The sequence below is a fragment of the Lissotriton vulgaris genome, chromosome 8 (genome assembly GCF_964263255.1).
Source record: "Lissotriton vulgaris chromosome 8, aLisVul1.2, whole genome shotgun sequence".
Taxonomy (NCBI): Eukaryota; Metazoa; Chordata; class Amphibia; order Caudata; family Salamandridae; genus Lissotriton; species Lissotriton vulgaris.
Genome location: NC_141696.1, coordinates 1287773312 through 1287799843, shown reverse-complemented (window position 1 = coordinate 1287799843; position 26532 = coordinate 1287773312). Strand labels below are relative to the sequence as shown.

Below are 26532 nucleotides of genomic sequence, written 5' to 3'. Positions count from 1 at the left end.
GCCCCTACCTCTGACAACCCCAACTACCCAACCATCCCCCCCCTTCCCTATATCCCACCCTAACCCCGTGCACGTGTATACAAATAGCTCCAGTGCTTAGTCGTGGCATGGCACTCAGGACGTAATGCAAGGGCTCGCCAGGCACCTGGGGACTAAAGATCTTCCTCCGGTTCCTCTGGAGGGTCTAATGTCAACCCCCTATAATCGGCCCATCTCTTCCACACTTTAAAATGCTTGCGGGGGCATCCTCGTGCTTCAAATATTGGTCTCTCCAGACCAATACAAAAGTCCATTCCAGCTCTCCATGCACTCGGGGGGGGGGGGCCCTCACGTCCTTCCAAGCACGCGCCAAGTCTCTCTTGGCCACTACCAACCCTAGGAGCAGCAAATGGCGTTTGTATATGTTCCCACCAACCCCCTCCAGGATGTGCAGTAGGCCCAGGCGATGAGTACGGGGAAGAATCCAGCCCAGCACCTCAGACAGGCAGCCCCACACTCCCCTCCAGAAGCCAACCAGTCTAGGGCACGACCATACCGTGTGAAGCAAAGTGCCCACTGCAGCTCCGCATCGCAAACATTCCGGGGACTCAATCAGGCCTGCTTTCCACAGACGCTCACGGGTGTAGTAGGCCCTATGGAGAATTTTGAATTGGATTAATCTAAACCGTATGGCAATGGCTGCCCCCCTAGGGGATTCCAGGGCCTCCCTCCAATCATCCTCATCTAAGGGACCAATATCAGCTTCCCAAGCTGTCTTCAAGGGAATAAGGGTGGAGGAGCAATGAGTGACCATCGTCTGATAAATACGAGAGACTTTTTTATCCCCCAGGTCGCCCATAAAGACCTTCGCCTCAATCGGACTAAATTCAGGAAGCGAGTCCAGGTTGGCAATGCTGGGTGTTAATGCGTGCCTGAATTGCAAGTACCGAAAGAATTGGGACTGAGGCATATCGAATTCGTGCTGAGCGCTTGGAAGGACTTGAGCGTCGTCCCGGACATTACATGTCCCAGCTGCGAAATTCCGATCGCATCCCAGCCATCGAAACCTGATAAGGCTGATAGTTCAGGTAATAAACCATTATGCCACAGTGGCGTTTCGGCTGTCAGCCTACCCCACCAACCCATGCGGCGTAAGGCCTGCCGCCATACCGCAAAGACAAGTCTTGTGACCCTCGGTAACGTTCGGCGCAATCGGGCTGAATAGAGGATTGTGTGGAGCGTATTGTCGCCCATCAATGTGCGTTCCAGGGCATAGGCCGGATCCCCACCGTCTCCATACCACCATTCGTTCAGGATTAGCAGATGAGCGGCCAGGTAATAGGACAGCAGATCCGAGGTGGCCAGGCCTCCACAGTAAGTGGACAGGAAGCATGTACGCAGTGCCACCCTGGCTGGTCCCCCGGCCCATAGAAAGCGGCCCAGGACCGAGTTAATCTGTTGAAACCACTGAGGTGCGATCGGATAGGGATGATTCTGCAATTGGTAGAGGAGGCGCGGAAGTGCGACCATCTTGAAAATTGCAGATCTGCCGAATATAGACAGGGGCATCCGAGACCAAGTTTTTACATCTGTCTGAACTCGGTCCCAAACGGGTACCATGATGCGTTCCCAGGCCGTGCACGCCGATTCCGACAGGAACACCCCCAGATATTTCAGACCGTCAGTAGCCACCTGTAGTTCCGATGTCCAGGGGTCGGCCACAGTGCTATCACCCAGTACCCATAGAGTAGACTTACGCAGGTTCAGATAGAGGCCTGAGACTTCCCCAAATATTCGCATAATTTCCAGCACACGCGGCCCCGAGCGCTGCAAGTCAGTAAGAAAGAAAAGGACATCATCCGCATAAAGTGCGATTCTATCTGACAGGTTACTGTTCCACACAAAGCCCCGCATCTGTTCATCTATACGCACCCAGGCAGCCAGGGGCTCCATTACCAAGGCGAACAAGTAGGGGGAGAGCGGACACCCCTGTCGGGTCCCCCGTCCAACGCGAAATGTCTCCGATACCGCCCCCGCAACACGCACCGAGGCCGTAATATCAGTGTATAGTAGCCTGGCATAGGACAAGAAGACTGGGCCTTGATTGAGACGGGGCAGAAGTGCAAACAGGTACTCCCAGCTGACCGAGTCAAAGGCTTTGGTAATATCAGCCAGCAACAGAGCCGCTTGTTCTCCCGTGGCGCTCATGGCGTCGATTGCTGCCTGTGCGCGCCGGATGTTATTTCGTGTCGCTCTGTGAGGCATGAATCTGGCCTGGTCCGGATGTACGAGGTCTGTGATGTGTGGGAATAGCCGATTTGCTAGGGCCTTGGCCAGGATCTTAGCCTCAATATTAAGTAAAGAAATGGGACGATACGAGTCATGTCTGTCGGGGGGTCTACCTGGTTTCTGAAATACCACAATTTCAGCGTGACGCCAGTCTGGGGGCAACGTGCCCAGCGCACGCGCTGTCTCAAGTGCCCGGCGATAATGGGATCCCAGTTGTACGTGAAACTTTTTATAAAACTCGCTTGGGTAGCCACTCGGACCAGGGGCCTTCCCGACATTAAGTTGCCCCAAGGCGTCGCCCAGTTCCTCTGCTGTAAGTGGTGCATCGAGAGCCCTCCTGGTCTCGTCCGATACCGCCTTAGGTGGCCTATCATCCAGAAATTTAGACACGTCATCAGCCGACAGACGGTCGCACGGGGCGTATTGGGTTGTGAAGTACGTGGCAAAACTCGCCGCCAGCTCGACCGGGTCAGTAATGACCACTCCGTCATCTGACGTGAGACCCGGCAGTGTGATCGGTTGGAGGTTGTGCTGGCAGAGTCTATGGAGCATCGTACATGACTTGTCCCCCCATTGGTATATTCTGCTACGTGTAACCAGCCACGCCTGTTTGGCCTCATCAAATAAAATAGAAGCATAGGATTGCTGTGCCTGAAGAAGCGACCGCATCCCAGCTTCATCACCCCCCTCCCGGTTCTGCTGCTCTAGAGTTTCCACCCGTGTAGCCACTTCCGTGATCAGTTCTCGACGCCTCCTACGGGCCGCAGTACACCACGCGATGTCCACCCCCCGTATAGTGGGTTTCATGGCCTCCCACACCACCCCAGCGTCAATGTCACCTACTAGATTTTCTCGCCAATAGAGGTTGATCGCTTCACGCAAGTGTTTCACATAGGCAGGCTGCTGGAGATGCCACGAGGACATCCTCCATCTGAACGGCTGGCGTTTTCGACGGAGTTCCACCCTAACCGACACTGGGGAGTGATCCGACAGGCCCCTCGGCAAGATGCCGGCGCTCTTCACCCTGCACAAGCATCCCCTGGGCACAAACATATAATCCAACCGGGAGAAGGAGCCATGCACTGCCGACACATACGTATACTCGCGTGCTGTAGGGTGCATGTGTCGCCAGGTATCCATCCAGCCCATTCCCTCAGTCATAGCATGCAGTCTGGTCGGTGGGGGGCGAGGGGCGGTCTCATCTACCTCCTGGCGCCTCCGGCGATCCACACACACGTCCATCACATCGTTCCAATCTCCCCCAACCACCGCTAGGGATTCAGGTATGTCGTCCCACACCGTGAACAGTTTCTCAGCCAGGGCCCACTGCAGGGGGGGGGGGCATAGACACTCCCAAACACCACCGACTCAATGTCCACCATGCCCTTAACAAAAATATAGCGACCCTGTGGGTCCACCCACTGCTTCTCATGAACATAGGCCACTCTGCGATGTATCAAGATGGCCACCCCTCTGGAACCCCGGGAAAACCCGGCATGAAACACCTGATGATAGCCAAATCTCTGCAGACCTAGTACCTTTGAGCCCATCATGTGGGTTTCTTGGAGCAAGAGCACATCTGCAACCTCTCTTCTCCCCCAGCGCAGTACCGCCCCACGTTTAATCTTGTCTAGCATCCCCCTGACATTCCACGTGATCACTCGTAAAGTCTCCTCGGGGAGACTATGCGTGGTTTCAGCCATAGTCAAGTGGGCCCCCCTGCCCAATGCCACCCATCGCGCACTATATGGAACACTCTCGCAAGTAACACGTGCAGTCCCTCCCACCCACCCTGGTACCCCAAAACATCATGACAAACAGCTCCTGCCCTCCCCCCCTACCCCCAAACCAACCATCAACTCTTTGTCCTCACATTCCTGAACGTGTCCCAGTCCCAACTCGGCGGCTTCAATCCTGGCCACCCTATCCCCCCCTCCCCCCCCCCCTATACCTCAATGAACTATGAAGTACCTGTCGCGGCATGGGTAACCCCGAGCCCAGAACAGAGGGCTCAGGACCAGCCATGCCAATGGATCCCAACTCCCCAGAAAACAGCAAACTCATCCCTTCCCCCTTATCCCCTCCCACATCGGTAGGAGAACAATAGCCCCTAATATGTAGCCCCCGAACCCTACCCCACAACCCCACTCATAAGCAGTGATCAGTCATTAAGCAATCCTGAGGCAGCGACGATGCATCCAGTCCACTGAGCCTCAAGAGCTCTGTCGCTGGTAGCCAGGACTTGAAACACCAAGTGAATAACAGGGGGGCGCCGAGCCCTCATAGTCGTCCATGATCTGTACCAGAATGATCAGAGTCCTCGGTTCTACCACTGTCCTGTGTGCCATTAACGGAAGCCGACCGCTTCCGTGATTTAGAGCGCCGGTTTCTCCTGTTCTTAGTTGTCTGACCTCCCTGTTCCTGCGATGATCCCCTTGAAGAACCTGGGTTCAGTCCCGGCTGAGAGTTCGGCCTGATTCTCACTGTTTCATCGGTCCATTTAAAAAGGTCTTCAGGAGTGTCGAAAAACAGCGTCTGTGATTGGAAGATTACCCTCAGCAGCGCCGGGTACAGCAGGGAGTACTGGAGTTTAAGACCTCGCAACTTCGCTTTTGCGGCCGTAAATGATTGCCGCTGTTGCTGCACCAGCTTCGTATAGTCAGGGAAGATCATTATCTTTCGATTCTCGTAGAGGATAGCCTCCCTAGACCTTGCTTCCTTCAAAATGACATCTCGGTCATGGTAGTTCAGAAGCCGAGCAATCACCGCCCTAGGCCGTTCGCCCTCCGGTGGCATCTGCGTCAGTGCGCGGTGTGCGCGTTCAATGACGAAGCAGTTGGACAGGGCCCCGGGGGGCAGCCAGGTCTCCCGCCATTGCTTAAGAAATTGTTCCATGTTGCCCTTCTCACATCGTTCTGGAAAGCCAATGAAACGGAGGTTGTTGCGGCGTGCGCACCCTTCAGCATCCTCCACTCGGAGCGCTAGACTCCGTTGCGCAGTTTCCATTGCCGCCATTTTCTTCTTGAGGGTGCCCACATCGTCTTCCACCACTGACACCCTAGATTCGGCCTCCGTGATCCGCGCCACTGCATGCCGCAAGTCTTGGCACAGCAGGGTGATATCTGCGCCCACCGCACCTATTTTGGCATCTAGCATGTCTCTTGACTGGGTGATGGCCGCCATAAGTGCTGCATTATCCGGCCCCCCTCCTTGTTGTCCACCTCCCGATGGGCCGGGGCCCCCACTGGGTCCTGTGAATTTGTCTATTGTCGCCTGCTTGGTGAGGCCGCTACCTCCCCGGGTCATGGCTGCAAACTGCACGTGGGCCGCCGATTATATAGGCAGGAACGGCAGCACAGGGGCCCCAAGTACCTCCGCTAGGTCCAATATGGAAGGGCTATGCAGCAGCCCCTTTCCACTGTAAGGGTCTGAGGATTGTGCCTGTGGTGCAGCCACGCGCCCGGGCCGGATCAAGGCAGGCCCTGAGATCCGCTACCTGCCCACCAGGATTAGCGCTTCCCACAGCTTGTGTTGCGATCAGGGTCACTTCGCCATACGTCTTGGGCGCCACTACGCCAGTCCTTTGTTCCCCAGCGCCGGCCTCTACTCCTGCGGTGCCCGGGGCCCAGGGGGGAGGGTACTCACAGTTTGGCACAAGGTGCGCAGCTAGTCAGTGGTGTCTCGATCCCCCTGCCACCATCCAACCGCCTTCAGGACCTCCGTTCGTGTGCAGGCAGCAGGGGAGGCCCCCTCCGAGGGAAGCAGCTCTCCCGGCCGATGCTGGTGGTATCTCTTGCAGCGGAGGTCGCGGAGCCCAAGGCCGCGGCTGTACCCGGATCACAGGGCCGCCGCAGCCGACTCCATACGCCCCCAGCACCTCGGAGCTGCACACCTCCAGCAGGGCTTCCAGTGAAGAGTCGCCAGATGTCTCCCGGCCCCCAGGGTAGCGAAAGTCGAGGGCAGTCACCGGGCCAGCCGAACCACACAGAGACCTCCTGGCCGGGGAGCGCCAAACTCGAGGCCCCGGCTTCTTTCCGGCGTACCAGGCCGCACTCCCCGTTCCGCTGATCCGACGCGCCGGATCACTCTGGACGTCCGCCGATCACACCAGTGGATCCCAGGCCCTGGCAGCGATGTCCTCCCCACCTGGGTCGTGAGTTCTGAGCTCGGGGGCCAGGATAAATTACCGGATTATGCGCGGGCCGGCGGGAGCTCTAACAAGCTGCGACCGCCATTGCCGCTCGCGAAGCCACGCCCCCCATTATTTGATTTCTTTGATGCCAAGTCTACACGCAGTGCGTTAATAAAACGCAGATGGGCATTCTCTCCATGTGTGAGCCACAAGGTGCCCAAGGGTGGTCCTCACTGTGCCTACCTACACATGGCTGAAATAATTTCTCTTTGCTTCTCTTTCCCTCAGACACTGTGATTCCTTGAGCAGATGTGGTTGGGCATTAAGGATAAAGGGCCATATGTATCAAGCTCCCCTTTTACGATTCTCAATTTGCAATTTTTCGCGAATCGCAAGTTGAGAATCGCAAAACGGTATGTATGTAAAAAAAATCGCAAAAAAATAGCGATTCCGTAAAAATCGCAATTTTCATTGCGACACCGCAAATAGTAATTCCTTATTTAAAAAATCGCAATTTTGCGAAATTCGCAAATCTGAGAATCGGAAACTCAGCTACATCTTGATGCCTTCACAACCAGGAAGTGCACCTGAGTTTCTGAAGCACAGTGAGAGAGAAGGAGTGGAGGTGAGGGAACTCTGCAGTGCTGCAAACAATGGAAGACACAGGAGACATGGCCAGCCAGGACAAACAGCAGCAGGGGGAAACACAGAGGAAAAGAAAACAAAAGTTTTCAGACACTGAGCTGGAGGACCTGATCGAGGAAATGGTGATAAGCCATGAGCACCTCTTCGGTAAAAAGTCCCTCCGGGTGCCTGAGACACACAAGCAGCGGATTTGGGCTGATGTCCAGCGCAAAGTGAATGCAGTTGGCGTCACCCACAGAAGCGTGGAATATTTAAGGAAGCGCTGGTACGATATGCGCCAGCGCTCCAAGGAGAAGGTGTCTGCCAGGTTGGAGCAGGCCAAAAAGACTGGTGGAGTGACCTCCACTGCCACTGACTCCACTCCACTAGAGAAACTGGTTGAGGGGGCCCTGCTTCCAGAGAGTGTAATGGGCGTGGCCGATCTGGACTGCTCCGACCCCCCGGTACCAAGACATGGTAAGAAGCATGCCATCACACCCCTGATACCCCCAGCTACCCCCACACACCCAGGAGCGACCCAGGGGCTGGACAAAACTAAAAGTCCAGTGCAGGTACACAGGCACACACAGCAATGCATTATGGGAGATGTAGTCACATGCACATTACAGTGGTGCATTTACACCCAGCCAGTCCCTGACAGCATGTGCACATCAGGAAAGGCAAATACAAAACCCATGTAATCCCAAACAGTGAAATGTAATACATGCCAAGTGCAAGTCAGAACAGAAAACTAATGTATGCCTTTACGTCCACAGCACCATCTGCAACACAGGAAACAGTCAGTGGAAGACTGGACGATTCTCCTAACCCACAGGCAGCAAGGCAAGAGGAGGAGGACAGCCCAGTAATCCCTCCAAAATGCCACAGGCGGAATGTAGTGCCACCACTGCCCCCATTGGAGGATGAAGGCCAGGACACTGATGGCGATGTCCAACCAGTCCCAGCACAACCAGAGCCACAACACCGTGCACGAGCACGTGCTGTTCCGATCCCACCAGTTCCATCCAGGAGCAGGGCACATGCATCCACCAGTGCAGGAGACCCAGGAGAGGACACAGTATTCGGCGGACTAGAGGGGCACATGTTGCAAGTACAGCGCCTGCAGGCAAAATTAAATCAAGGATGCTGTCTTCATCCAACCTGTAGTTTGTATGGATGTTCTCCTCAGTCTGCTGGAACAGGGTTATGCCCGCACGGAAGATCCTTTCCTGGCGTCTCCTCCTCGGTGCAGCAGCTCTGAGTCGCAGCCTCCTGGCTATCACATACAGCCCAGCCATTGTGGAAAAATTTGTTGCATTGTGGGACTCCTTAAATAGTTTGCACCTGGTTGCCACCTGCTTAGACTTGGTGATAATTGTGATTCTCAAAATTGCGAATTTTGTGAAATCGGTAATTGTGATTATTTCATACATTTCATTGCGATTTCTTAAAATGAGATTTTACAATTTGCGACTTTCGCAAATTTAAAATCGCAGTTTAGGAATTCGCATGCATATTTGCAGAATTATTGGTTGACAACACTAGGAATCGGTATTTTTGCGATTCTTTGTTAGCGTTGCGAGAATGTCTCATACATCGCGTTTTGCGAGTAAAATTTTGTTTCATACATATGGCCCACATCTTTTAAAGAGGTCATAGGTATGCACAATCTAACCCAGAGTTACTCCCTGTAGTATATCCACTACTAGGTGTCACCCCAACAAGCCTTGCTTCGGGATCATGATCTGGTGCATGTAGTTGTCCTTGTGGGCACCGAGCACCTGGAGGTTTTGGGTCTGTCTTTCACCACTAGGGATTCATGGTCTCTTGTGAGCTCCTCCGCTCACACTCCTCCCCACTTTCTCTATTGAGCCTGCTGTGGCTCTGGTTATGCCATGGTGCGCCTCTGAGTCGGTAAAGTTTGACTCACTGGTAGTTCCCAGATCACTCCTGTCTCCCACCGAGAAGGATGTTCTGTTGCGGTATTTACACGGCCGACTCTGCCCATCTCCGTGCGAAATGTACACCACTCATTTTAGGCCAAGTGAGAAGGAAACGGATGCCACAGAAGACTTTTCCATTGGAGAAGGCTCCCATGTTTGCTTCATGTGGGACACCTCTGTTTCTCTGACACCCCTAACTGCTCTGACTGTCACAGGACCCCTCCAAGGCAACAATAACAGGCGGAGCACTGTGACCATATTAAGGAGCCCTCAAGATTCATGGGAAAGTTAGTCTCTGGCTATCCACAAAACCTGCATGACTGTTCTACATCACTTCTGTGTCCGCTTGCCTTCTGTATGTATTGGCAGTGTTTCAAGACCGTAAGTGTAGTGTGCTTCATAAAAACCCCAAGCCAAGAGTGTGAACTGAAGGCTCATCAAAGAGATGTGGAGAAATGTGTGGGGGAAGCATGGTACAAATATTTTGTCATTCTGACCCTCGAGAATCACTTTAGAGCTTTGATTTTCCATTTAAAATAAATACACTAATATTAGATTGCCTGCGACATCAATAGCCATTGATCCAGAATAGAAGGGACATTTCGGAAATACTCACTTGTCCTAGTTCATGTGTATACTTTCGGAATTAATGGGTGAGGGGTTTCCCATTCACTAAGGACAAGTGGCAACATTGATACCCTCAATAATTAAGGACGGGCATGTTCAGGAACTATCAGCCCTATGACATTAGCTACATATATTTTGTAAGGAGGTTGCTAGCAAATAAAGAATTACATTTTTCTATGTATTAATGATGATGAACCATAGGCCAAGCAGGGAGTATCCCTTTTTCCAATAATACAGGTGATGAAAGCAGTCAGGTGTGAAGAGAGAATGGACTGGGTTACAATTGGTGAAATTTCTTAACGCAGACTTTGTAGGAAGGCGCATAAATGAGTTATGTTCTGAAAAGAAAGTATTGATCATGAAGGAAATGAGATAGGAAAGGCAGATTTGGAATGAACGAATGAGAGAGCAACGTGCAAAACAGCCTGTAGAACTGGGAGTAGCTCACCTTTCACTTCTCGGCACAGACATGTGATACCGACCTTTGGAAGGGATTGTTTCTTGCATTTGGTGGGCTCAGGCCAGCTCCCAGTGCATGTGCTGTTTCAGTTTGGTATTAGTAAGGGTCCCAATGATACACCTGCCACGTGAAGTAGGATATCTGGAAAAATGCAAGGATTGTGCCTAACTGAGAACCTAAGTAATGTTGTGGCTGGTAGAACACATCCTCTCTTCCTCCCTAGTAAAAGAGCCCCTTTATTCATTGGTCTTTGAATCAAATATAATAGAAGGGGATAGGTACCTTTACTTAGGCACAAGGAATGCACAAATGTGCCCAATATTAATGGAGCGGATTTAGTAGTTCTCTACCTCTGAGATGTGGTTCTTCACTGGTGCGCACACAAATCTTACAAAAACTCTCTCAATATAAAATAACAAAGTTAGTTTGAGAGCACAGGCTCACGAAAAAGACATGACCATCAGGAGTGACACTGATGAAGGATTTATTAAATACCATAAGGAAGGTGGTAAGATGGAGGGGGGCGTTGGGGGTGTACATTAGTCATAAGGATTTGAGCCACGATGATGATACTGTTCTGCACTGTATTCAAAGTAATTGTTTTATTTAACTCTAATATTAAACACTTGTGTATTTTTAAATTATGTTTGATGTCATAATAATTAGCACCAGCTTTTTGAGTTTAGCAGCATTGTTTCTGGCAAAACATGCATGCAAAAATAAATGCCAACCATATTGCTTGGCAAGGTGTTTGCTGTTGAGCAGCTTTGATATGTTTGTTCATCTATTGTTTAATGCAGTAGTCAAACTCTAGCACTAATGTTTATCACGTAGATGCCATCAATGGTTTGTGTCACTTCTTCATTTGTGTGCACAGGTTATGAAGAGTTTTGCTCGTGTAGCAGACGATATACAGATTTGGAGATGCTGAAAAAGTTTGTTAAAGTAAGTATTCGTTTAAATAAGCAATGTTTTCAATCATAAATAAAGTTACGGATACATCAGAATAAATGCATGACATACTCTCACTACCTCAGAGATATATTTGGAATTGAATATTTCATCATCATCATTTCCCTTATTTCGTTTAATAAAAAACGCATAACAGGCAGCCATGTACAATCATACATAGATAAAATCAATTGCCTATAAATACGAGTAAAATCAATACAAACATGATTTAAAAAAATGCCACCACTAACAGAAACAGTCATCCTTGCTTAGACATGGATTTTCGCAGATCTCACATACCATATCACTGTTAAAAAATTGCTGATTCAAAAAACAGCGGGCCAATAGTATTTCTTCTGCATACTCTTAATGCTGTTATGTGATCCCTAATACCCAACAACTTCTTCAGTGGTTTAATCCAACAGTCACTTTGCTTTGTGATGGCTGCACAGAAGAATAGTATGAGCTCAGTAGGCTCTGCAACCTCACATTCCATTGGACATGTAAATACATGTGTAATGGGATGCAAGGCTTCAGAGTCCACTGAGTTAGTCTCTTTAGTTCTTTCTTCCAAAGGCAAGTGAAGGTGGCTAGTGGAAGTGTGCCCAACCTGAATGGGACGAAAAGTGCCTTTGTAAAAGGTTTGGTTACCATGTCTAAGTACTCGTCAAACTCAAAAGCACATTTGAACGAAAGAAACACTTCAGACTGCCCAATGGTGTCCTTGATACTTTCTCTCCCAACGCAGGATTCTAATAGGCCTCTCTGAGCTTTTCAGTAGCATTACATGGTAGATTTAGAAGGTTTGATCAAAAGTCCCTGAGGCCCAGCTTGTATAGCAAAGCCTTTATGTAAGTGCACCAAGGGATCCTTTCAGCACAGAAGCCCTCTAACAGGCCAAAAACCATTCCATATAGGGCTCTGTTATCCACACTCTTAGCCAATATCGGATCGGTCTCAAAGCTGCAATATTGGTGATGGATCTCAAAATTGAGTATTTCACTTAACCTCCAATTCAAAGTCTTTGTTTCCTGCTTTCTCAAATTCAAAGACTTAGGCCCACATTACGAGCGATAATTATGCAGATTTTATGTGGAATTGTCACACAGTGTGATTTAAAGTTTTACTGGTGCGTAATTGAACTCCTAATATCACCGCCACTTTTTCTCACTTTCTAAGTGGAAAAGTTCCTGCAATGTAGGAAAACTCTATTGTAAATTGCCCAGTAATTCCCCATTCCAGGCCTCAATTTTGTAACAGCCTGTAAATGTAGCGGTAATACTACTAGGTAAGGGTAATAACGCACCCAGCATTGCCACTCTGTTTAACTAGTGAATGCGTAATTTTGCTTTTAGCAGCTGAATTCAAACAAAAAACGTGAACTGCAGTTACCAGGAAGTTAAATTTAACAGCGTAAACATTGTTCATTCAGTTGGATTCCCAGCAAGTGATTGGGTAAATACAGAAATATTATGCTTTGCTACAAGGTGTAAACCTTTCAGGATTTTTTGTTGTTTAAAGCATCAGAATAAAGTAAAAGGCTATTCCTTCTGCTTAAATGTGGCTGTACAAATGAGTTTTATGTTGACCCTTAACTTCTTAAGTTTTTCAGTGAGCTTACGTTGCCTCTCATGCATGGCAGATGCCAGATGTTTGTTTTTAATGATGGTACCTGTCATTTCACATTCCCTATTTTAAATAAATATTGTTAGTCAAGAATGCAGAGACATGAGCGGAAACCACAGAGATGGTTGAGAATCTCACTGCTGATAAGGAACTTGATTGTGTTGTGTCTGTTAATACAGAGGCTTGATTAGGGCTTATTTGCTCATTTTAGGTATTGTAGTACATCTCTGAGTCACATTCTGAGTGAATTACACCTGTTGTCTTTACTACATCAAGTTACTTTGTTTATCAAACACAGACACACAAACACAACACGTACAGTCATTACATAGCTCCTCAACCAAACAGAATGGTGAGAACCCCTTCATACAAAATAGCACAGTTGACAATTCGCTCCACAGTTACCCACATAGTATGTCCCCTCCTTACACTTACATTTTAACAGTTTCAAAATCACAATGATTCACATTGGCATTACAAGCGCAATCAGAATTGTTATCCAGCATTCTGCATATGTATCCCAGCATCTCATTTTTTTAAATAATAACTTTGTAAGCTTCACTTTCCAAAGCTCATAATGTTTAAAAAGGAGGCCCCCTATTTAGGCGCTCTTTGTGGCAGTGAGAAGCCATTCCCACTGCTACAAAGGGAAGCAAGTAGACTGACACAGCTTAGCAGCCAGCCCCTGTGTCCAGTTGTAAGCCATCTCCATGATGATTTTTGTCACACGATGTCTATTTTCAGACTTTTTAGCACCCCCTACCACAAGAGGCAATCCAATGTCTACCCTTCACCCAGTACTGTACTTTCACAGGCGTCTTGCCCTACTCGCCACCAAGAGAGGCCCCTTTGTTATGTTATATTAAGTGTACTCTTACAGCACATTATCACCTGTGAGAGTATTCGGGTGCTGAGCAGATGTGTATGCTGAGCTTGAATAGCGCATGGCGGTTAGTCCAATAGCCATGTCTTCAGCTTCTTACAGAATTCAAGACAAGAGGAGGATGCTCTGATGTGCAGTGAGAGTTGTTTCCACACTTAATGAGGGAGGGAGAGGATGTGGCGCAGCAGCCAGTACTGCGGACTCAAGAGTTGAGGATCCGGGTTTGAGTCTCTGCTTCAGCTCAACATCCAATGATTCTGGGCAAATTACTTAAACTCCCCGTGCCTGGATACTCTCACAGGTGATAATCTGCGCTACATAAATCTACAAATAATTTTTTTTATGAGTGATGTATGAAAAGGCTCGGCCTCCAGATCTGTTCAGTTTATGTATGGAATATGTGCAAGTAGAATTATGGCGTATCGTAGGTGTCTGGGTCATTGGTGCAAGGAGATGTGACTGCTCACATAAGTGGAGGCCTATGTTGATAGTAAATTGAATGTGTGAGTGAGTAGTTTGAATTGAGCCTGTTTGTGTATAGGGAGTCAGTGGAGCTCACTGAGATGTGGTGTGGTGTTAGTTCTGAGTGGGAGGACGAGGATGAGTCTGGCTGCTGAGTTCTGGATGGTTTGTAGTCTTCTGGTGAGTTGATTGGCAATTCTGCCATAAACGGCATTTCAGTAGGTCAATTTCTGGTTGATTCAGATGGCAACTTTGGTCATGCAGGCGGCGAACATGTGGGTGTAGCTTCTATTGTTGGGTGGGTTGTCCGAGAGGGTGAGTATGAGTTGTATGTCATCTGCATAGGAGAGTATGTTGATATTGTGTGCGTGGATGATGTTGGCCAAAGGGATTTTATATGTGTTGAAGAGGGTAGGAATGAAAAATGAGCTTTGAGGAACTCTAAAGATTTTTTTGTGGTTATTTGAGGAGTAAGGTGCCAGGCTAATAGCTTGTGTTCTGTACATTAAGAAGGAACAGATCAAGCGGAGGTTGGACCCTTGGATGTCAATCTCATGTAGCTGTCTGAGGTTGGGGTGTGAGACCATGTCTAATGCAGCAGAGAGGTTCAGGAGGATGAGGGCTGCAGTGTCTCCTCTGTCTAGGATCCTGCAGATCGCATCTGTGACAGTGATGAGTGTTGTTTCTGTACTCTGGTTGGGCCTGAATCTGGACTTCATGGCTTATAGAAGCTGGTGTTAGCTGAGGTTCTGTAAGGCATCAGTTGATGAGCTTCTCTAGGACTCTGTCTGGGGACGGTAAGAGGGAGGTTGGTCTGTAGCTGGTAAGCGTGGTGATGTCCTAGATTGTTATTTGAGCAGTGGCTTGATGGTGGTCTGTTTCCAGGTGTCTGGAAATGCGTCTTAGTCAGTGAAGGCATTAGGGATACATGTTAATGCTTCACTGATTGGTAGGAGTCTTTTGGTGAAGGTGTGGTGAGGGCAAGGGTCAGTTGTAATGGTGGGCCATGCGATCAGGATTCATTTTCTGACTATGATGAAAGTTAGGTTGGGAGGGCGATGGGGTCCAGTTGAGAGACGAAGTTGCAGTATATTGTGGCGATTTGTTGTATAAGAATTCTGAGAGATTGTTGCAGAAAATATTGCGAGGGGGTGATGATGCTGGAGGTGGCCTGAAGTGCTGTGAAATGTTGACAATGGTGAAGATTTCCTTGCTGCTGTTCGTGCTGGATTTTATGCGGTCTGTGAGGGAGGAATTGAGGAAACATGTTAGTGCTTCTTTGATTGGTAGGAGTCTTTTGGTGAAGGTGTGGTGAGTCTGAAAAGAGATCCCCTTTGGGTAAATGTCACACGGCAAGCATCAATTTGCCACAGACAATCTTCACACACCAGTAAGTTGAACAAGGAGGAAATGTAAAAATAAAAAATATAAAAAATACAGGTTTATTCAGAAAATCATTAAAAACATATAGAGCACAGTGTATAATGTGATCATCAAGTCCTTGTGGTCTTTCCCTAGGCATAGATACAATTATAATCATTAAAAACAGTGACAATATTGACCAAACAGAAAAGTTCATTAATATAACATTCACAAAGACACCATAAAAAACTGTACACAATTGGGAATACAATAAGGAAGAAATAATTCATATTTATGGAGAGAAACTACAGTAGTCAGACATGGATCAATTATAATTTATATTCCACTCTTCATTCAATATAATTGTCTCCTCAGACTTAAAGTGGTTTCCACTCTGAAAAGCATTGGCGCGTTTAGGTGGGCAAATAATCTACAGCCATCACCTTCTTCAGGAAAACATAATTCATTCCCAATCACCACAATAAAATCTGTAATAAATAAGGACAGTTAAAAATTTAAATCCAACCACTTAAACACTAATACATCCCAATCAATACAAATAAATACATATCCTCATTGTTCAACAAATTCACATCACTGGTGGTGGTAACAATTAAAATCAAATGGCAAAATACAGTCATACTCTCCCAACTACCAAACAGCAAACATATTTAAGAGACAGGGCAAAAAACCTTCATATAGAGAATATCACGAACCAAGTTCATTGCAATGCTGTGTATATTGTGCTCATTCCAGGAATTAAACCCGTCATTGCAGAAATCACAGGTACGTTTACCCCATGGCATTAACAAAAGTCCACAACAGACCTCAACAGTGGTCGAAGACAAAAACCCTACATACAGCAAGTACTGTTGGATCAACATTATAGCCACACATATGGACAGGGTCTCAGCAAAGTACCTGTCAATCCTAGGGCAAAGAAGACCTCCAGAGATCGAAATAACTTGAAAACAGAGTTGTCAAATCTGCATCCAAAGTAAAAAAAATCAAAGGACCCAATTATTAACAGTATATTTAAAAATGTCATCCTTTCACATTATATTCATATCCAGGGGTCAGACAAAACTCTATTATGCTGGCTAGTATCGCATCATTTTTCTTTAGAAAGGCCGCACTATGTTCTGCGTGTCGATAACTTTTAGGTTCTGATAAAATCTGAAACTAAAAAAAGAATTGTGTTTCAGCGCTAACACAAAACTACTTTGTACAAGCTAAAAAGGAAATGCTCGCCGGGCTGCCTCTGGTTTTTTGAGTTGGCGAGTTTTAGTAAGAAACTCTATTTTTCTCGCCGCCCAACATAATTAAAAAAAAAAGTTATGATGTGCAGTGAAAACGCATCGGTAGCACAGCGTTAATGGATAAGATGCTTACGGCTGCTTTTAATTTATCTGAGTGGGCTATTTTGATTGAGGAAACTGTGTTTTTCTAGCCGTACAATCGTAACTCTTGTGCGCGGAGAATTTGTGGCTGTAATCACCTAACACCCTCAGGCAGTCATTTCCTTTTTAGCTTTTACAAAGTAGTTTTGTGTTAGCGCTGAAACACAATTCTTTTTTTAGTTTCAGATTTCCTAAATATGAGACAATTATATTGAATGAATATTGGAATATTAATTACAATTGATCCATGTTTGACTACTGTAGTTTCTCTCCATAAATAGGAATTATTTCTTCCTCATTGTATTCCCAATTATGTACAGTTTTTTATTATAACTTTTCTGTTTGGTCAATATTGTCACAGTTTTTTTTTTTTTGAAAGACCTTTATTATATGTTTACTCACGTTAAACAGCTTCTGGCCTACAACCTCTGGGGCCAACCGCCACCATTACTCTCGTACGTTTTATGTTTATCATTGCACAGCCCATGAGCCGCCAACCCCGAGGTGCGGCGGCATCACACTGTCACGCTTGCAGGTGGTTCATTATCTCAATGCAGAATCATATAGGTCTAATTTTATATTTTATAACAAGAAACAATAAGAACAGGAAGTTACCACATTCGGTCTTTATTCCATCCAAAACGGGTATGACCCCTCTACTCCGGTCTTAAATACCATGTGTCCGTTTTATTTGCGCAAATCCAAGTCCCTGTAGTTCGCTGTTTCTTTCCCTCTTCTATGAAAGGGTAATTCCCCGCTACAACCAGCGCTACCGATTATGCCCCTCATCTTCCCCTCCTCCCTACTTCTATATCCAGGCTGTGTTGGGTCCTTACTTCGCCCTCCCCCATCCCTCTCACTAGTCATCCTCACCTTCTTCGTCTGATGTCAGTGCGTCTTCCTCCTCTAGTGGTTCACATATGTCCCACCTGATTGCGTTCCATGGGGTCCATATCTTGTTCCACTTGCGCGGGCATGCTCTAACGGTGTAAAATGTCCTTTTTACTATCATGACCCTGTCCATGTTTGTGCACCACTGTGTTAGTGTCGGGGTATTTGCCGCTCCCCATTTCTGTGCTATGTCACGTTTAGCGATTATCATACCTATCATGGACCATTGTTGTCCGTGTCTGGTGAGGTCATTGGGCTCCCATACGTTGAGCAAGCTTGTCACTGTTTTTTAATGATTAGAATTGTATCTATGCCAGGGAAAGACCGCAAGGACTTGATTATTACATTGTGCTCTATATGTTTTTTATGATTTTCTGAATAAACCTGCATTTTTTAAATTTTGTATTTTTACATTTCCTCTGTGTTCATCTTACTGGTGTGTGAAGAGTGTCTGTGGCAAATTGATGCTTGGCGTGTGACATTTACTCAAAGGGGATCTCTTTTCAGACTTTTGTCTTTGTTGGTACCCTACCCCTTTGGTTGTTGGGTCCCTCTCTCTTTGCTTATAGAAGGTGTGGTGAGGGTAAGGGTCAGTGGTAATGGTGAGACATGCGATCAGGATTCATTTTCTCACTATGATGAAAGTTGGGTTGGGAGGGCGATGAGGTCCAGTTCAGAGATGAAGTTGCAGAATATGGTGGCGATTTTGTTACATGAGAATTCTGAGAGATTGTTGCAGAAAATGTTGCGAGGTGGTTGATGCTGGAGGTGGCTGGGAGTGCGGTGAAATCCTGATGATGGTGAAGATTTCCTTGCTGCTGTTCGTGCTGGATTTCATGCGGTCTGTGAAGGCTGTGCTCTTGGTGTTTGTATGTATTTGTATGCGGTATTTATAGAGCGCAGCTATCACCCAACGGGTATCTTGGCACTTTAGTACGTGAATCATCAATCAGCGGATGGCATCAGAAATGGGTTTGACAAGGAAGTCCTCAGAGCTGTCAAGCTCTAGGGAACAGCCATGTTTTGACCTTTTTCCTGAACTTCGGAAGGTCATGAGACTGTCTCATTTCCAAAGGGAGGTTAATCCAGAGTTTGGCAGCGGCAGAGCTGAACGCCCTACCTCCTTACTTGGCTCTTCGAATTTTAGGAGCTCTCATCAGACAGGCAGTGGAGGAAGGAAGGCACCTTGCTGGAATATATTATACAAAGGTCTCCTGTAGAGGTTTGGGTCAAAAACCATGAGGGGCTTTGAAAACCAGGCAGAGAGACTTAAACTGAACACTCTGCATTATTGGAAGCCAATGAAGCTCTGCAAGGGCCAAGGAGCCTGATGAGCGGCGTAGTTTCATCAGTGCTAGTTTGGCCGCCAAGGTTTGGACTCTTTGAGGACGTTCAATCAAAAATGTTGGGGCCTCCAATAGTAGGGCGTTGCAATAGTCCAACCTGCTGAGGATGGTACTTCCAACAACCAATGCTCTGGCCGTCTTTGGCAGCAACGGAAGGATCTTCCTCAGAACTTTGATTAGGGAGAAGCAGTTCCCCACCAACTTATTTACATGTATTTCCAGAGTTAATTTAGCATCAAGCATAACTCCCAAATTACATTCTGCTTTAGCCGGGACCAGAGTAGAAGTAGTTGAAGAAGTCCAGAAATTGTCAGGAAATGGGGAAGAAACTTTCCCCACAGCGCAATGTAAGACTTCAGTCTTGTCTGAGTTAAATTGAAGTGAGTTGGCTTTTAGCCAAAGGGCAGTATCCTGCATACAGTCGTGAAATGTCGCCAGAGGAATTGACTGATTTCCCTCTAAGAAAAGAAGAGCTGAGTGTTATCAGCATAGTTCACCAATTTCACACCATGCACCTTTATAATTTCGATCAAGGGTCTCATATAGATGATATAGAAAATGGGGCTTATCGCTGATCCCTGAGGAACACCATGATGGATATTGGAAAACATAGATTGGTACAGCGGGAGAGATACCGCCTGACACCTGCCGGATAAATAGGAACGGAACCATTCTAGAGCAGTCCCCGACCCCCGACCTCTTCCAACCTGATCAGCAAGATATCATGGTTGACCGTGTCAAAAGCGGCAGACAGTTAAAGCAGATTAAGAATGCCAGATTGTCCCCTGTCTGCCCGCAATCGAAGATCGTCTAACACGGTCACCAGAGCAGTCTCAGTTCCATGGCCAGGTCGAAAGCAAAACTGAACATCATCTAGCCTGGAGTTGAATTCCAGGAATTGGGACAGAGTTTTGCTGACCAGTCGTTCAATGATTTTGATCGGATATGGTAAGAGGGAGATTGGTCTGTAGTTACCAGCGCAGGACGGGTCGAGTGTCGCTTTTTTCAAAAGTGGAGTGACCACAGCCAATTTCCAACATGCTGGTACTGATCCAGAAGTTAGAGAACTATTACAGAGCTGACATAGTGGGAAAAAGCTCAGAACCCAATTCCTTCCAGATTTTATGCGGGAGAGGGTCTAAAGGGGAGACAGATGACACACCCAAGTCAGTTCTGTTAAAAATCTCCTCAGAGAGTGGCTCGAAGTGGTTCAGGGAGATCAATAGACCTGGCTCTGCCCCATTTTCCTTTCCTATATCTCGTGCCCCATTAGTTTTAGCAATAAGGCCCTCTTCCCCGGAAAGATTGTTCACATTTAATCCATCCATAATGTTACTTATTTTCTCCATAAAGAAGGTCGCTAAGCTGTCACACAAAGCTAGAGTTGGCAGGACTTTGGATTGTGTACATTCAGGAACAGCCATATCCTTCACTATTTTGAAAATTGTTCTGGAGTTATTTTTAGAATTTAGAATGGTGTTAGCAAAGTATTCTGATTTTGCTTAATCAATTCCCTTCCTGTAGTCCGCTTTTGCAGCCTTTCAACGAGATTTGTCCTGATCCGAGTAAAGCTTCCTCTATTTCCTCTCCGCCTACCGTCAGATCAATTTGGAGGATTTGAGGTGATCCTTATACCAGTCAGTATGTCTCTATCGAGTATACTAAACTTAATTGTGAGTGCCAGCTAGCTCAGAAGTCACTTGAAACTTTCTCGAATACCCAAGAAGGAATTAGTTCCTGACAACCGTATAAACATGACAACTTTGTTTCCCCAAGAAACGAAACATATCTTCAGAGTCGTGGAAATAATAGATAACTATTTTACTCAGTCAATTGTGCATGCTTAGTTTCCACAGAGTTGCATAGAAATAGAGAGACGGGCGTTTCAATAAAGGGTTTATTGAACAGTTTTTCTCATGCAAGAGAGTTGAACTGCTACAATCGTTAGACAGAATGCAAAGTATAATGCGTACAGCGTAAACAGTAATATTAAATAATACTGTAATAGCAATGTCTGTTGCTATGACATGTAAAAATACATACATAAATACCACAAGCTAAAATACTGAACTGGTGCTTCTACAATAGGCCTACTCCAATGTACCTAACCTAGGTCAAGTACCAGGGAAGAAGTAAGGGCCCGATGTCGGTCGGTCGATAACGGCCGAAAATCGGTATTTTCGGCCGTTACCGACCGGTATACATGATTTGAGATGTAGGGGCACAATTTTACAGAATCGTTAACTTTACCGATTCGGTAAAGTTACTGATTCTGTAAAATACCGAATCGGTATTTTTACCGATTCGGTAAATCTCTGATGTAGGTGGGACTCTTCTGAGTCCCAAAGGCCCTACAAAATCGGTATTTTACCACACAATCCTATTGGGTGGTAAAATACCGATTTCAGGTGTGCATGCACATGTGTGCATGCACACCTAGCCATGTGACAGACAGACATGCTCTTAGGGCATGTCTGTGTGCCACATGGCGCACATGCCTCTTTGTGGGGTGCCAGAGGGTGTCAAAGTGACACCCCCTGCACCCTTGCAAAAATCGGTATTTACCGATTCTGTAAATACAGAAATCGGTAAATCCCATTGATTCCTATGGGCTTCAAAGCCCATAGGAATCAATGGTAAATACCGATTCTGTATTTACAGAATCGGTAAATACCGATTCTTACAGAATCGGTATTTGCACATCTGGAAATACCTACATGTCAACCACATTGATTTACCGATTTTCAATTACCGAATCGGTAAAAGTCGGTAATTAAAAATCGGTAAATCAATATTACCTACATCGGGCCCTAGGTGTTTGTCTTTAGCATAGGTTTAGTTTTGCCAAGAATTGCCAAAGGTTTCTCTAGGTTCTAATCAGCTCCATACCTTAGAATGAGAGAGGTTGGTATCTCTTTCACGGACTCTATTTCCCAACACCCCGCAAGGGGAGTCAGAAACACTGGAGCTGGATTTCTCGGCAGGTGACATCTCCTGGTCAGTGTGTCAGCTGGAGGCTTGGCTTCCTTCGGCACTTGCTGTAGCGAGCCGCGTCGTCCAAGTAGGTAGTCGAACTACACCGTGCTTGGCTATAGCAAGTGAAGGTATATTTATACCTTGATGGTGTTTTGGAATGCCCGTATTGACATAAAAGTCGGGCTTATGAACATCATGGGCGAACCCCTAAGGAATAGTTGTTCATGCATAATAAGGAGTTTCTTGGAGAATCAATATCCAGGCTAGGGGAATTCCCTTCTGCTTAAGAGTCTGGTTTTCCAAGAAATTGTTGTGACGTAGATGAACGGATGGAAGTAGCCATGCCTGTATTTGGGTATCATGGGTTATGCCTAAATAAGGACTGGATTTCTATGCCTATATATGGGCATTGTGAATTATACATATGTAAGGGCATGAATCGGGAAAATGTATACGGAATCTAAATCGATACATAACAAGGATACCGAAGATGAGATTGTCTTTATTTTTAGAAGTCCCTTCTAATCTCAACTCCTGAACCGCTGGTGGTAGTGTCTTAGGACATATTTGAAGATTTCTTTGTCTGCTATGTCTTGGCTCGTTCTCCACTTGCGCTCCAGTTGCTTGCAGTGGGGGTTTGTCAGTTTGGTTTCCTTTGTATACCAGCTGGCATGTGTTCTAGCTCTTGCTATATTGTTGCATTTGAGGGGAGACAGGGTGTTCGTGCATACTGTGACCCAGCCTATGAAATCTTGATGGTATTCGGTAGACTGCTGGCGTGCTCGGGCCAGTGAGTGGAGAGTTATGTCTGACATCTTCTGTGAGGTTTTCCGGCTACAGCTAGTAGGTCCAGTGGTGGTCAATCTCTGGTGGTGCGGGACTCGATGTGTAGCTTGAACATGAGGTGTTCCAATTGGTGGTGTAATTGATGGTGTCCTTGAATATGACGGGGACTCCGTCTTCGGGCTTTTGTTGGAAGTCTTGTCTGGTGACCTTGTGGCCGGTGGGGATGGCTGTAGCGATGTCTGGTGCAGACACTGGGATCAGCCATGTTTCTGTGAGGAAAAGCAGGTCCAGAGTGTAGTCATGCAGCAGGTCCTATACCTCCGAGACATGTGGTGATTGAGTGGGTTTTGAGGGGCATGCATACAAGTTTGGTGTGCAGTGTTGGTGGTGAATGGTCTATGTGAGCGAGTGTCTAATTTGTGTAGGAGTGAGTTTGTAAGGTGCTATGTGCTGTTGGTGCATCAGTAGTGAGTGTCGGGTACGACACGGCACTCCCCCATAAATCAAGATGGGGTCAGTAGGGCTCATTATGGTGCAGACCTGAAGGGGGATGAGACGGGTCTAAACGGAAACCAGCAATGTCCAACCCGCAAGACAAACCACCTCTGTTATATATGGTAAAGGTCCCTTCACTATCTGAAAAGCGCTCAAAGATGACGAAGACTCCCCAGTAAACAAACGCATCCATCATATACGGTGAGTCTATGACTGCCGCTCCATCATTTGACCAGACATTCTGCACGTAAAACGCTTTTCTGATCACTCCCAGCCAGCAGGGTGTTTTGATTTCATCTAAATCATTGATAAGATTTGAATCCAGTCCTCCATCCTCATGTGACCCTCCAAATTTATGGGGGGAGACATCAGTGCCTCCTTGCGACCTACCAGCTGGACAAATGGTGGCTCCCTGTAACCAGTCAGATGTTCTGGACATCTCAATGGTAGATTGACTAGACACCCACTCCCAAGCCCCAGAAATTAGTGTTAGGGACCCCTCTCTTGAACAGGAAAATGTATGCATATTAGTGATATTACACCCCTTTTTCAAAACATCTAGGGCCCTTCTAGAACCGGCCCCCTTTTTAATATCCTGTTTTGAATTATTGCGCGGATCAAGTCCAAATTAGGAGAACAGAATCAGGGGATTTTTATTGATGCACTCGACCTGTGCCTCCTGCTGGAAACGTGGCCGTGTGACCCTCTGTATTGAGCTAGTGTTATAACATATCACATACATACGCATTCTGTAGGGAGGGGCCGCCCATCATGCAGCCTCTTTATTCGGGTTAAATAGGCCCTTGATGTCAACATTTTTTGTTGCCTTTTATTTCACACGACATCCTGAGCATATCTATCACTGGGGCCGATGCCTGCTCTTTACTGTAGAGTAGCGGTAGGGGGGGGTTGGGGGGGGGGGGAGACTCTGGTAAATTCTGATCTAGGTCTGCACACGGATGTCATCGACCCACATGATTTTCTTATCATTGCCGGTGAGTTCAACATGATATAGTAACTAGTATAGGAACCAATGATATAGGAACTCCCTGTTAATAAGGAAGATGATGCTTGGGGAATCTCAACACTTAATAATAATCCAGAGAAACACTGGACAAGTGTTGCTTATCAGCTCATATTATTTACCCTATCATGTGGCTTGAGGGCCTGCAATGAAGCACAGTCTCTGATCCGCATGCAACCCATAGGTTCAATCGTTCTGATCATACAAGTAGAATTTACTATTTCTTAGTTTCTGTGCAGCTGTGGGGCAAACAGCCCATTTGAAGATACTGGGCAGGGATGACAGCGATCATAATGCTCTCCAATGTTCCCTAAAAGACTTAGGGGAAACATGTCGGTATCTTTAAGCACAAATATGGTGCCCTCAAATGCTTAGCGTAGAATCAAAAGGGACAAAGTAGCAGCACGCTTAGACATCAGAGACCACATCACCAAACCCTTAGGGGATACTGCTCTGGATCTAGAAAAGTCAATCTCAGCTGAGAGTAGGGATTACCTGTGATATTCAAACATTTTAAAGATTAATGGGAACCTTTTTAAGCTGCTTTGGGGGTGCTTTGTGCGCCGATTTGACCTTTCTCGGCCTCGCCCCATTTCAGAGCGCTCCTGGTATAATAAAGCTTGTAACCATACGAAAGATGAGCTCCGTAGTAGCTCTTGCCTTTGGGGATTCCAACTTGATACTGGCTAAAAGGAAAGAGAACAAACTGACTCAAATAAGAGCATGTAAAGATTGGGAGATTAATATTTTGGAAAATGTATATTAAGCTGCCGTGCGTAATGACCACAGGAAATTTTGAAAGATAGTAGCCAGTGGTGATCAACAACCAGCTAAACTCTTGTCTGAATCCATTTCTCCCATAGTTTGGTATTACCACCTCCGGCACCTCTACAAACAGGGGGCGGATGTTGATAAAACATCCTAGTGATAATTTATCTCCACCTGGGCTTCTTAAGTTGGAGCTGAGCGAGACTCTTACTGCATTAAAAGCCATACCGATGGGCAAAGGACAGGGCCCGACGGCATCCCAGGCAATTTATTTCTTGTGGATATTGATGGCTGGGCTTTGTATTTTAATGGGGGCCAGTATACCCAGAAGCTGGAAGGCAGCTGAGATTGTCCTAGTTAGTGACAAGGGTCAGAGGGACTCTTTTTTTAAATTATAGGCCAATAAACCTCATTGATGTGGCCTAAAAGGTCTTTGTGAGGCAAATTTTAGGCAATCTGTGAGGTTGGATTGAGGACCATCAGGCTCTCTCCCCCTTGCAGGCGGGGTTTTGAAAAGGGGTCAGTACAATTGACCATGTTTTTAGGTTTCTATTAATTTACTGGAAGACTGTGATACTTCAAAAAGTGCACCGTTACCTGGACTTTGTAGACGTAAAATTTGCTTTCGCCGTTGTCCTGCGTGGAAGGCTCAGCGAGGTCCTTAAGAATAAAAGGGTACCACATGATCTCCTGGATGTTCTAGTTTGTCTACATGAGGACATGAATGCTCAAGTTAGTTGAGGAAGAGGAGGGGTGCTTATCAAATGAATACCTATTCAAAAAGGAGTTAGACAGGGCTGTGTCCTTGCCCCTACATTATTCTATCTATACTTGAATGATGTGGCGCTTCATTTAGAGGACATCCAAAATGATGCCTCCCGACTGGCTGATCACAAGATTCCACTCTTAATATTGGCTGTTGACAACCTTCTGATGTCAAAGACCCTGAGTGGCCTCCAACTTGTAGTGGACACGTTGGCGGCCTTATACAGCGAGTGTGGGTTGGTGATCAATTATTCCAAAACTAAGTTTATGGTCATCGGCCTGCATAAGTCTTTTAGGAGCTCGATAACTTTGGATGGCAGTCTGAAAGAGAGGGTCACTGAATTTGTCTACTTAGGGATCAAGCTAACTAGATCAATGTCTTGGTTGTCCCAGGTTGAGAGAAGAAGCCTGAACCCTACTCAGCATTCTGCTGCTATCTTAAGATCTTTTATGGCCTGGCAAGCCAGGCACATATCTTCTGCTCTAAAGGAGAGCTACCCCCAGTGAGCAAAGGCTGAGGGTTGCGCACTGTATGGGGCTGAAGTTTGTGGCAACGTAAAACGTGGCCCGCTGGAGGTGGCTGAAAATACGTTTATAAGAGCCTTAACCAATCTCCCAATTAATACTTCATTGAGTCCACTAAGGTGAGACCTGGGCTTAGAGCCTATGACACCCAACTTAGACCAATATTGTTCTGGCAAAGGCTTAAGGACTCGCCAGACCTGGAGGACTATTATAGTTCC

The 26532-nt window shown here is 46.6% G+C and overlaps 1 protein-coding gene across 3 annotated transcripts in view; it reads left to right on the top strand.

The window, feature by feature from the left end:
- PARP4 (poly(ADP-ribose) polymerase family member 4) overlaps positions 1-26532 on the top strand; it is a 1988214-nt gene that overhangs the window by 873925 nt on the left and 1087757 nt on the right. For all 3 annotated transcript variants that reach the window (XM_086935217.1, XM_086935220.1, XM_086935219.1), the window contains exon 24: positions 10932-10999. In XM_086935217.1, coding sequence (XP_086791343.1) covers positions 10932-10999 — 68 coding nt within the window. The remainder of the gene's footprint in view (positions 1-10931; positions 11000-26532) is intronic.